This window comes from Phodopus roborovskii, unplaced genomic scaffold (genome assembly GCF_943737965.1).
Source record: "Phodopus roborovskii unplaced genomic scaffold, PHOROB, whole genome shotgun sequence".
Classification (NCBI taxonomy): Eukaryota; Metazoa; Chordata; class Mammalia; order Rodentia; family Cricetidae; genus Phodopus; species Phodopus roborovskii.
Window position 1 is genome coordinate 2,456,441 of NW_026126482.1, and position 13,434 is coordinate 2,469,874.

Genomic DNA, 13,434 nt, shown 5'->3' on the forward strand with positions numbered 1-13,434 from the left:
CGAGGTAGGACTGTGGGACACACCAGCTGTACCCACTGGTGTCATCCTGACATGACTTTGCTGTCCCTGAAGTTATCCTTTGACAGAATACTTTGTGAGTCTTAGAATTCTCAGAATAGTTACATCCTATAAAACGCAGCTTGGGCCTGGGGTCTAGTTTGTCTCCTGAGCCTTATGTTTTAACTCTGTGGTCCACATGTGCTAGCTGAGCTTGCACGTGATGCCAGATGGTGGGCCAAGGCCTCCAGGTAGGGAAAGCCACCACCTGGAAGGGATTGGATTGGAGGTGGGGCTGAGCCTGTGCCCTGGGGGCCTCCTCTGTATTTAAGCAGCTCCTAGACAGCCGAGGACAATGCAGTACTGGCCTAAGCCACTACTCTGGAAGCTACAGGTTTCAGGCAAGAAGTAGACACCAGCCAAGGTGCACAGGGCATGAAATCCAGGTGACTGATGCTGCAGAAAACATCCCGAAAGCTTTGGTATGGCTAACCCTCGACTTCTTTCTCTAGGGTTTTGATACCTGACTCCTGTTGTTTCCCCAACCACCCTTTGCTTGTAAATGGCTTCGGCTTCTCCATCACCTGATCCCAGTTTGGATTCTGAATGGCAGGAGTGGAAGAGGAAACACGGGAAAACTTACAGCCAGGTTGGTATCATAATAGTAATCCATGAGGGTCTCAGAGAGAATGATATCAAATGCAAGGAGCTGGGGGATCATTAAAAGTGGGCACAGAGATCAGCCATCACCAAGGAACTGCCTAAAGGCATGTGCTACGAACACAAGTCTATGGGTGTTGGCAATCCTCTGGGTGTGGAGGACGCAGTGTCCTGAGAGCCCTGGCCCATGGATACTCTTTACCTGTCACTGCATGTCACTTGGCCAGCCAGTGAGGAGGTCAACATGGAAGAACTTCCCTCTGTTGTGTTTATTTCCAGGACGAAGAAGGGCACAGAAGAACGGTGTGGGAGAGAAATAAGAAGGAGATAGAGGAGCACAATGCTGAGTATGAGGAGGGCACAGCCGGCTTCTGCATGGGCCTGAATGAATTCAGTGACTTGGTGAGTGACCTGTGAATTGTCACCTCTGTGCATTTTTCTCTTCACACTCTTCTGGTGTCTGCTGGGTTTCAATGTCTTATTTGCTTCCCCATGAAGACTAATGATGAATTCTGGGAAATGATGACTTGCTCTTCAGACTCTGTATTGGAAGACCAGGAGATAATGAGCATGCATCATCTCTTCAGTGATATCCCAGAATTTGAGAATTTGACAGAGGGCAACAATGTGACACCTGAGAAGGATCAGGTATGACAGTGTCACATCCACACTGAAGTCTTCACTTATGTCACCCGTGGGCAGATACACAGTTCCTTGTTTGACAAAGCGTGCATCTCTGAATGGCGGCTAGAGTTGATATTTGGTTATGGGTGACAATATTTTCTTCCAGCTCACGGTAGACGTTCTGTTAGTTTGGTTGGAACGTGGCTGGTGAACTTTAAGGGCAGAAGTCCCGGGGTGAATATTGTGACAAAACCACTGTGTTGCATTCTTTCTAGTCAATGCAGCATTATTTTTCTTCCAGCCAGAATAACAGTTGGCACTTGGATGGCAACACACAAGATAGCCAAGGAGCGAAGTCCCATTGCCTCAGGACCATTCTGCCCCCAAGGTGTGAGCTGCATGATGGTGACAAGGATAGACTAGAGGAAAAGAGGAAATAGCAGGGGCCTCCCTATTATAATGGCCAGTCCATACTGTGAGGGATCCGACACTCGAGGACGTCAAGGTCCACACCGTTACGTGAACTCCGTGCTGTGTTCAAACCCTACCAATATTTTATTACATGCTCTGAAGTCATTCATTGTTATTGATTCTCACGAGGATCTTTAAATTTTGATTTAATAAAAAGAACATGCACCGTGTTGTCTTAAAAATAAAGCTTAGTCTTAAATGTAGTATTCTGCTTTCTTTCTGGTTTTGTTTCACTAAGTTTTTATGTGCTCAAACAAACGATTCTGCTCGGTGGTACACCTGGCTGTGGAAATGGCATTCTGGGAGGCAGTGTCGGTGGCTCTTTTCCGTACAGGCTCAGTATTCCACCACTGGTCGAGCTTCCAGGGTTTTAGTTACTCTCTTTTAGCAATGATCCGAACGTCTACTTGAAAATTTCTGCAACTCGGTGGTTTTAACTCACGTGAATTTGACGAGTGAAAATTGTTTGTCGTTCAGTGCAGAGAGAAGAAGGCACCTCCCCCCATTCCACAACACTTGCACCTGTGCCGTGAATCTCTTTTCTAGTGAACAGATCAGAAGTATGTTCTAGCTGCACTGTGGCCTTAGGAGAAGACATCTAGGGAATAATGTCAGTGGTCACAAGAGTGTAGGTCATGCTCAAGTGGCCCTTTCATAACCCAGCACAGCCCAGGCATGGCAGAAGTTCATAGCTATGTCAGGATGCAAAGTAGGTCTTTTATGTTTGCATGTAAATTTTAGAGACATTGTATTAGCTAGATGGCTTTTGGTAGTCTATTTTTACACTGTCACACCAATCTATGGGCATCGGTCACCTTTCTAGTTTCAAGCTTCTTCATCCTTTATTTCTTTGTTGTCTTAATGTTTTCATTGCAGAGGTCCTTTATCATCTTTGTTATGTGTATTCCTAGGTATTTTTAAAAACTTTGTGAATTGAATTTTTTTTCTGACTTCCTTCTCTTTAAGTTTATGTTCGGCATACAGAAAGCTGTTCATATTTAATATTTTTTATTCTTTGACAGTTTTGTACATGCATAACCAATTTATGCCATTTCTGTCCCCATTGTACTTTCTTACCTCCTGCCTGCCACTTAAATTGATTTTCTCCAACAAATACCCCTTCTGTCTCAATGACCTTTCTCAGTGAGTAGCTCACTCAGTTTACTTTGGGTGGCTTGCGCATGTCTGGGTAGGAAGTCCATTGACTAAGATGCACAGAGCTTAGTGGCCTGATTGGGTTTTGAAAGCAGCACATTCCTCCCTCGAATGTGTTCCTCTAACTCATATAGCAAGTGAACCTTAAAGCTGCTAGTTTTGAGTGGGGTCGGAACAAAACAGGGGCTTCCGATGGGTCCAGGCTTCTGTGTAGAATGTTCCGCCACTTCATTCATGCAATCTAGCACACTTATTGAACTCCAGGTCTCAGTGGCACATAAGAATGCTGTTTGGAGTCTGCGGCAGACTCCATTGGTGACTTTCAGGATAGGCCCTGGAGAATTTGGAGCAGGGTCCTACAATCCTCTTTAGAGAACTTCCCTCCTCTGAAAAACAACTATGCGTTTGTTATGGGGCCATGAGCCTTCATGGACACTGGATACTTGTCAGTGGGGCACCAAGTTTCCATGCGATCTCAGCAGTACTTTGTGCTCACTAAGCCATGAAATGAGGCATTCGTGGATGCAATCTTTCATCAAATGGCTGTGATACATGTGGTTGAGAAGGTCCTGAGGGGACAAGCAATTTTCATGAAGAAATTATCCAAATGCCTATGGTTCCTAGATCTGTAGCAATGCCTTTCTATCCCAAGTATGTACCTATGGCCTCATAAGTGTGCTTTAGGAGTGACTGAGAGAGAGGTGAGTGTGTGGCGCTGTGGTTCTCACACTAAAGAACCACCCAGGAGGGTACATCATATCATTAGAGCCCCTTGCTGGGGCAACGATGAAAACACTGGAGGAGGGACACCGTCACAATGGGCAGAACTGGGCAAAGCATGCGGTCAGGTCATATATTTTGCTTGGGAGAAATGACCAGATGCTCAACTCTGTTCTAATTTGTGGGCCATAGCCAATGGTGTAGCCATACGTCAGAGACTAGGAAGAATGAATGGAAAATGGGTGAGAAAGGAGTTAGGAGAACAGGTACTGTTACAGGAGTAGCTGAGGCCCATTAAGGGAAAATTATTTTCTTCAGATCCAAACAATAGGACATCTGGTGTGGTTGGACCAAGATGTTCAATGTGATACCTGTCTAAGGGGTCATCCCCAAGGCAGACAGGTCTACCCCTCTGGAAGGCAGTTGAGATGTCTCTTCTGAGTTTGAGGTTGATGGTCTACCTATTGATCATTCTAACTGTGAAGGCATTAATTAGCCTTTGCTACTCAATCATGAAACAACCTGCTCTACAAGCAACAACATAAAACCATACAACACGTAGAAATGCACTTAAAGCAATTGCTTCTATAATGAAAATATAACAGCAAATGACAAAACAATATGCTAATGTGTGATGAAGTTAAACTATACTTAGGGTAATATGGTATAGACTATGAATAAGATGAGTAAATTATACAGGGAAAGATGGGGAGAGAGAGTCAGGTTCAACAGATGAAAGAGGAATTAGAAGATTAGAAAAGACATTATGGATGGAAGAAAGAGGTGAAATGCATTTGAAAAATAAAAGCAAAAATTTAAAAAAGTAAAACCAAAAGGAAGCTGATTTTGGGGAAGAGCATTATATAAATACATCAAATTATAAAATGGGGGGGGGGGGAATGAAACACAGCACCCTCTCTCCAGAGTGTCTGGGCTATACAGTTCCCAGAACCAAGTCAGACACGTGGCTTCCTTAGGTTCAACCCCAGTCACCCTGAGCACAGATGCTCTGAAGTCACACAGTAGAGAAATGAGGAATCCAAAATTCTCTTCCTAAGGACCAGGTATTGTGGCCTCCAATCTTTCATCGAGATTCCTCCCATTACCATAAAAAGTTACTTAGAAACTGCCATGAAGGTTTGCCCCCCTTAATGATGGATGTATTTTGTCACAGATGGTGAATTCAGCTGAAACATACTTTTGGTAACTGTCTTTACTAGCCAGTTTCCACAGCAGAGCCAGCAGAAGCATATAAACAAACAGAAGTCTTGTGACTGATCTCAAAGCTTCCCACACACACACACACATACACACACACACACACACACACACACACACACACGCACACATACATACACACACACAAACACACACGCACGCATGAGCACAACACATACTCACACACACGAGTACACACACACACACAAGAACACATGAGCGTGCACACACATGAGCACACACACAAGCGTGCGTGCGCACGCGCACACACAAACACACACACACACACACGAGCACATGTGCACTTGCACTCACACAAATGCACACACACCGCCTGAATTTAAACTTGTGCTCACAGAAGTTGAGCTCAAAACTAATGGACAAGAAGCAGTCTCCTTATTTCAAATATGGTGTGACATATTTGTTAAGGTACACATGTTAGTGTCAATATAGAAATGTGTGTCAAATGGGGCTCAGGTTAATACACCTCCCCTTTTATAGAGCTATCCGTGGACTATAAATCCCCTTTATGTATCACAGAAAGCCCCAACATCAACAAATGCAGGCAGTTTCAGGGGAGTGGGACCACCCGAGAGGATATAACCACAGACTCTTGTGACATTAGCACTTCACAGCACTTCTGTGTAGACCCAGTTGTTTTGAAGCACTTAGCATATGGGACAGGGAGCATTTGTGTTACTTCTCTGGATCAAGTGGCCTTAATGTATATAATCACAATCTCTATCAGGGTTCCAGCCATACGTTTAGGTTTATTAATCATTACAAACACAGACTAATAGTGATAGTTACACCAAGTCGGTAATTATGAACACAGAATGACAAGAAGGAAAAAGCACACAGTCTACCAATAAATTCTTTCAAAAACAAACGCCAAAAACAAATGAACTTTTAATCCTTAAGAGGAAAGTATAGGAAATAGAAACCCACAAAGGGCATTTAAACCTGTCCTGTGCAAACCTATGAAACCTGACGATTAGAATGCATAAGTAAGAAACCATCAATAGACCAAAGATGGCACAGGTTACTTGAAAGCAAGAGCAAGGGAAGAAAGCAGAGTCTGTGACCCTTCTGGGAAAAACCTTCCCCATGTAGTAGTGTATTCTACAGTCCAAGGGGGAAGCACAGGTTAGAGAAGATGTTGCCCATGGGGTGGGCTATGTATATGCACGCATGCCTCTCCTCCTCCCATGCTTACCATGTGTGTTTCATTCAAACATGACACAGAAGGGAGAAATCAGTGTGTTTGTGGAGAAACTTGTATAGTCTTCTCCATCAGATTGGTTCCCATTCTTTAAGAATAGTCTGTGGGTCTGCCAGGACTTCAGAGCATCAGTGACAACACGCCTTGCTCCGATTTTGTAGAGCTGGGTCAGTCCTTATGATGAACACATGAACAAGCAATATACTTTGGGCAACAAATCTGATGATGGATGAAATTACCTTGTCGTTGGTGAACTCATCCAGTCCTAGTACAGACAGACATAAAGCTTCAAGCAATTCAACAATCCCTACGAACTACTGTGGCTCTGGATTTCCCTTGGTTTGGGTGATAGTGAAGATGGGAGGTCTCAGGAGGGAGAGAAACAGAGCAAGAGAGAGAGGGCATATAGACTTATCCACATGCCCAGGAACTCTAGGCTCTTCACATACTCTCAAAAAGGATTCATGAGGAGTCTAGAGTGATGAATTGGAAGAAAATTTTATTGCAGGGAAGAGTACCCACTCAAGGGGTTGGGTAGGCATCTTTAAAAGAGAATCAATTTTATAGGATTTTCTTAAAGGGATTTCTTTATACCAAACGCTGGGGGGATTGGTGCATACATTGTTTTTCACTGGAGTCATGCCGTGTGACAAGGAGCATGTCACTTCAGCATGCAAAAGGTCAGAAGCTTAATTTCTTTTGAAACAAGCTCAGTTTGATGGTTACCGATGGCTCAGCTAGATAGTATGTAGGCTACAGGTCCCTGCCTTCACATTCCTTTTGCTTTTTGTTTATTTGTTTGTTTTAGGTTCTATCTTCCTTCCTTTACTTGTTTCCCTACCAGGGCCATCACCACTGAGGTTTCAACTACCCTCTCACTGTGTTACTTATTTTGATTCTGTGATAGAGACCCCCGTTTTACCCTTTGATTCCTTCATTGCCAGATGCTGTGGGGTTGGGTCAGGTTTGCTGGAACCTGAAACAAATGGAACACCTCTCTCCACTGCATGGAGGTTCATCCTGCAGAGGCCCTTATTAGAGGCGACATGGGAACCTTGACTAGAAATCGTGACAAGCTCTAATGAGCAGAATACCCTGCCCCGCCCCATTGAAGAGGGAAGCATCATCTCTTCAGGGAAGCCACACTGCACAACTGCTGTGCCTGAACCCATCAAACAGATGTTTTTCTGTGCTCTGGGGCCATTAGTCAACATCATGTCCAGGGTCACGCCAACTGGTGCTTGCAAGCACTAAACATGGGGATGACACTACATATATCACAGAGTACAAGCAAGCACTGAATTCTACAGATAAGGTTACCCACTGAAGCTCTACATGTGAGCATGGAGCGAAGAACCAAAGAATACACCTGTGAATGCAAAACTACCAGGGTCACACAAGGTGGAACAGTTACATATACTCGCTAGGAAGCACCGGTGGCTATCTGTTATGAAACAGGGAAGTGCATGATCTTCAAATATAAAAGATGACACCAAAACTACCGAGTCTCTTTGGGTCCCACAGTAAAATCATGTAGTGGATTTTATTGGTCATGAAACCACAATTTCCAGTGTAGTTTTATGTTTCCCATATCCAGTATGTAGCTTTTAGGCCTTTAAATAGTATGAGTTGGCATGCCAACTTGGATGGGGAGTCTCACAAGGCCCTACCCCAAGGTGAATAGCTACAGGCAGTTAATGGATTCTGAGAGGGAGAATCAATCCTCTCCAGGGTTACTCAAATTCTAAGTGGCCAGTCCTAAACACACGCACACACACACACACACACACACACACACACACACACACACACACGTATGTATATATATTTATGAGAAGCACTGCATGGATTTACCAGACAGTGTATATGTATGTAACAATGCTGATATAAAAGGAGGATGGACCGTTTATTTGAATAAGAGTTGGGGTGGGACAATACCAGAGGATCTGGAGAGGGACGGAGGAATGTAAATGGTACAAATATGGTAACTGTATACAAAATTCTCAAAGAACAAAGGCTTTCACTTAAAAGGGGGGGAAATGCCATTTCCTTCATGAGCAAACCTCGGTTCCCTATGAGCTACCAAGCCTAATCTTTCCGTGGTTAGACCTCCATTCTGGGAGGCCTCAGGGAGAGAGAGAGAGAGCGGGCACAGAAATCCACCTACCCTGTGTCTCCAGGTTCTGACACTATCTCAAAATAAAACAAAACAAAAAAATCAGAGGAGCGCAAAGTAATGAATGGAGAGGAAATTGTATTGCCGATCAAAGTACCCACTTGGGGGGGGGAGGGGCGGGAAGGGACCTTTAAGAGAGGATTGATGAACTTTAACCTGAAGGCAGAAGGTGTACACAATGATGTGCATGTTGTCTTCTCTTAGTATCATGTGACACGAAGTTCCAGAGGGTCCGAAGCTGAGCTTCTTTCGAAACAAACTCAGTTTGGTAGTTACTGATTGCACATCTTACAGTGCGTGGCGTTCCGGCTACAGGCCCTTGCCATGCATTCCTTCTTGACTTGTCTTAGCTTCCACCCCTTTGTTCCTCTTGTTCATTGGTCATTTCCTGTATCGAGACCGATACACTTAAGTACTAACCTTCACAAATTCCCGTAGTGGGGTTTCTGTTTCCTTTCTTCCTTTTTCTTTTTCTTTCTTTTTTTTTTCTTTTTTTTTGGGGGGGGATGGTTGAGACAGGGCTTCTCTGTGTAACTCTGGATGTCGTGGAACTCTCTCTGTGTAGAACAGGCTGGCCTCAAACTTGGAAATAGGCCTTCTTCTGCCTCCCATGTGCTGGGATTGAAGGCATGCATCACCCACTGCCTGGCTTATGTTATTTGGATACTTTCATACAGTATATTTTAATCATATTCTTCCCCCTTTCCACTTCTTCCTAGATCCTTCTCTCTGTGTGTGTGTCTCTCTCTCTGTCTCTCTCACACACACACACTCACACACACACAGTCTCACACACACACACACTCTCTCACACACACGGAACATTAACAAAAGATCTCAAAATTATCTTTTGATCTTTTTCATTGACAGTTACCGCATAATTTTTTTTCAAGTTCGCTAACTTTTGAACTAAAGGAAGTGTTTGCATCTATCACATGGAGGTTTGGCTACAGGTTCACTGGTTTCTTTCAGGAAAGAAACCATTGGGGGAACTCTGTCTGTAAACGCTACTAATCTGGTGAGTGGAGCCACCCTTTCCTGACTGGAAGACATTGTATAGACATGGTACTACTTTCCACTGAACCCCGTGATTTATCTGGAGCTGCAGTCAGCATCACTCTCGTGCTCAGCACTAGCTAGTGTTTGGCCTGCACCGCTCATGAGAATCACAGTTCACCAGGGAATTGAAGAAAAAACAAGCGAGCCAGGCAGTGCTTCAGTTAAAGTAAACTGTTGAGCATCTGCATATACACAAGGGGAGAACCGATGCCTGTGGATGTGTCTCCTTGAATTGCCAGCCAATGGGAGGGTGAGTTCATCCTCACTCACCACAGAACATCCAACAGCTCATTGTCACAAGACATAGAAGAGGGTATGTGGTCTTCCAATACTAAAGATGGAGAGAAAAGTACCCAATCTCTTTGAAGTTGGATGCCTAAGACTTCAAAGGGCCTTTATTAGCCAAAAAAAAACTCCTTTGGTGGTAGATGTCAGTCTGTAAATGTTTCTCAAATGTTTCTCATACAGGTTAATGAGTAAAGCACTGTTGGCCAATAGGAAAGCTAGATAGGCGGGACTAGGAGATGAGGAGGAAAGAGGAAGTAGGAAGGAGGAGTCAAGAGTATGGAGAAGGCAGAACTGCCAGCCGCCTCTCGCTGGTAAGACCACGTGGAAATACATAGAAATGGGTTAATAATTAACACAGAGCTAGCTAATAAGAAACAAGTAACTGGCCAAGAGAATTATATCAAATACAGAGTCTCTGTGCGTTATTTGGGGTTGGCGCGGCGGTAGAACAAGACTAGGCGGCGGGAGGAAAAACCTTACTCCTTACACTCCTTAAGTATTTTTATGATGCTCATATACAGTGAGACCGTTCAGGAAGACTGCTTCAGGTTAGCAGATGGAAAGAGATGGAAAAGGTCTGTGAGTCCACGAGGAAACAACACATGTGTCTCTTACCTAAGTCATTATGCACTTGTTTTCAGACGTAGGGATTTTATGTTAGAACTGGAATCAGAACAAGGCTATTTTCCTCCTGATTCTAAACAAACCCCACTGCAGGATAGTCACTATTTCCTTCTTGAATCACACGGAGGCAGCCTACAAAGAAGACATGGCTGACAGAATTCTGTGCGCGGTGTCAGAAGAACAACATAGAGTGGAAAGCACATGTAAGCCTTCTGTAAGGTTCAGACATGGGGACCTTGGGAGGCATGTAACTCCCGTGTTGCCAGTGTGGAGTCAGGTAGTTTGGAATGTAAGGTGAGACTCTGCACCCAGATCCAGCTTGCCTTTTCAGTCTACTTATTCTTACTCTCCAGAACACTCAGTGTGCGGGTTCCATGACTTCACTCGATCTGCAGATACAGCGAAACGTCAAGTTTGAACACATCCAAATGCGCAGATAAGATCTTGTGTTTAAGTTTTTATTTTTATGTCAGAAACCTGGAAGCAAAAAGGTGTGCAGGTGGCTCGTCTAAGCCCTGAGAAATATCTTGCCTATCATTTCCATCAAAGTATGAATTCCTAACTTTTCATGTGCCTGTGGATGAATGTGAATATATAAAGCGAAGTGTGAATGAAATTAAATCTGAGCTATGTAGAAGGCTTCTGGACCATAAGATTTCAATGTCACAGAAGTACTTTTAACATCAGCTTTGAAAAATAATCAGAGACATTCTTATGGACGTACTGTTGAATACTCCTTGGAGTTTGTAATAACTGCCGAGAGACCAACCCTTAGCAGGTCAGGAACTAAAGAGGAGGCATGGAGTCATTGCGCACACAGGAGTCTTTGTCTGGGGGATTGGAACTTCACTCTTCATTTTATTTTTCTCTATCTGGTGCTCCTACTGACTTCTTCTCCATCCCATTCTTCCACCCTCCTGTCCTCCCTTTCTTTTCTGATATTTTCCTTCTCACCCCTCTCCTGTGGGGACCTCTCCCCTCACTTTATTACTGGAACCCCAGCAACGATAGGCTGTTGCTACCTGACAGTTCATTGCTGCAGCAAGTCCTTTAGTGCTGAACATTTTTAATTTCTTGACAAAAAACAAAAGCTTTGAACCTAGGAACCTGATTTGATGTAAATGTCTTCCTCGTTTTCCTTGACTTAGAAGAAACGAAATAACCAATTTAGCAGCAAGTACATAACTCTCATCAAAATGTAACTAGATCAGAGTCAGGACTGAGAGCAGCAATCAAGATAGCACAGCCACCATGGGGACCTTGTAAAACCCTTGAGCAGGACTGGGAGGTCGCCAACACACCTGCTGTGAAAGGTCTTCATACCACAGCTCTGAGCCAGCATGGGGAGATGCTAGGTGGCACATCCAGCAGACCTGAGGATTCACGGAGGTGTCACTCAAAGCTGGGTTAGAATCATGTCTAAAACAAGAGGCTCTCAGCTGAAAGAGAGAGAGGGTCTTGATTAGGAGGGACTCACAGGGCCACTGGGTCATCACAGCCATGCTGCTGGGATGGCTGGGCAGAAATGCCACTTTACTGAAGTATTCTAACCATCATGGCAAACTTTCTGGGGGCACAGAGTTGCCCCAAAGCTAAATCTGGGTAGTAGAGCCAAGGCAGTTTCTAACCTGACCATGCACACTTTTTTAGAGACCAATCTGTTGCCTCCCACCTACGAGTACTTCTTTTAAAAGTTTTCAAGCAGGGTAAGGGCACAAAAGAATGTTGCAGGGGGCTCTCTAAAAGCCTTCAGGGAAACAACAGCCCTGTGATGCTGATTCTGGTCTGAATGAAACTTCCAGAACTTTTTGTGCCAGACCAACACCTGCTGAATGTGTGGCCTAGCATTTCTCCATGCTATCCCAGAACTATAATATGAAGGTTGGTGCACTGAACCCAACTTGCTGGGAGTGGTGGTTCATGCCTTTAATCCCAGAGCTCAGGAAGCAGAGGCCTGCCAAGATTATACAGAGAGTTCCAGGGCAGCCAGGACTACACAGAGAAACCCTATCTCAAAATCCACCCCAAACAACACATAGTGATTTGCAGAGAACCCAGATTCTGCACCCAGCGCCCACATCAAGCAATTCATAAGTATCTATAACTCCACCTTCAGGGGAATCTGGTGCCCTCTTCTGGTCTCAGTAAGCGCTGCAACCACATGGTAAACAGTGAGTGAAGAGGGAGCTAGGAGGAAGAAGAGAGGAGGGGAGAGAAGAACATGAGGGACCAGGAAGATTGAGTCAGGGGAGTAATAGAGGAGAGCACGAAAAAAGATACCATAATAGGGGAGTCATTATAGGTTTAAAGAGAAATATGGCACTAGGGAACTGTCCAGAGATCTACAGGGATGACCCCGACTAACAATCTGAGCAATAGTGGAGAGGCTACCTTAAATTCCCTTCCCTATCTTATATGCCATCCTAGAGACTTGTCATTAATTATAAATTCTCAGCCAATAGCCCATGCTGGTTGCTAGCTAACTCTTACATTTAAAATTAATCCATATTTCTTATCTAAGTTCAACCATGTAGCACATATGACCTATTACCTCATTTTCTATGCATCCTGCTTCCTCTGTATCTGCCTTTTCTGACTCCACCCTCCTTCTTCCCAGCATTCTCTCTGCCCCCAAATATCCTGCTTAGTCATCAGCCAACTAGACTTTTATTAACTAAATAGCAATACATATTTACGGTGTACACAGCAGAGCTCCCTGAAACCTGAACAGATGTTATAAGAAGAGTAACCATAGGGTCTGTTCATTTCATAGTTACTCCAGGTCTCTTATGAGTCATTACCTTCAGCCAGTGGCCATAGTTATTAAGTTAAATATAAAGCATAGGTTAGGTTTGGGCTAAGTAGGAGACCCTACTGAAGGGGTTGAGTAATTGAGATCCAACCTTCACCTGCTCCTCATGGGCTCTATGGCCTGGAAGCCAGCCCCAGACAGCACGCCAAACTAATCTGAGAATGACCTGTCCATAAAGAGCAATAACATATTAAAGCTCATGCCAATATAATTCAAGAAGGGTCCCTGTTCCAGGTTACATGCTAAGCAGGCAGCAGAATTTGGAAACTTTGGCCGTGTGGTTTTGGCATGAGTCTTAGAGGGGTTGTATACTCATGCTCTGCGGTTAAGGGAAGCTGCTGAGGCACGGACTATGTCAGGGCTGCCCCTGCATGGAGGCCCAGAGAGGATACTACATGAAGCTGTGGA

General features: G+C 44.3%; 1 protein-coding gene across 1 annotated transcript in view; it reads left to right on the plus strand.

The window, feature by feature from the left end:
- The first annotated feature begins 365 nt into the window (after positions 1–365).
- Positions 366–13,434, plus strand: part of LOC127229145 (testin-2) — a 46,777-nt gene continuing 33,708 nt past the window's right edge. Inside the window, exons 1-2 of the mRNA XM_051194154.1 lie at positions 366–421; positions 510–646. Coding sequence (XP_051050111.1) covers positions 560–646 — 87 coding nt within the window. The 5' untranslated portion in view covers positions 366–421; positions 510–559. The remainder of the gene's footprint in view (positions 422–509; positions 647–13,434) is intronic.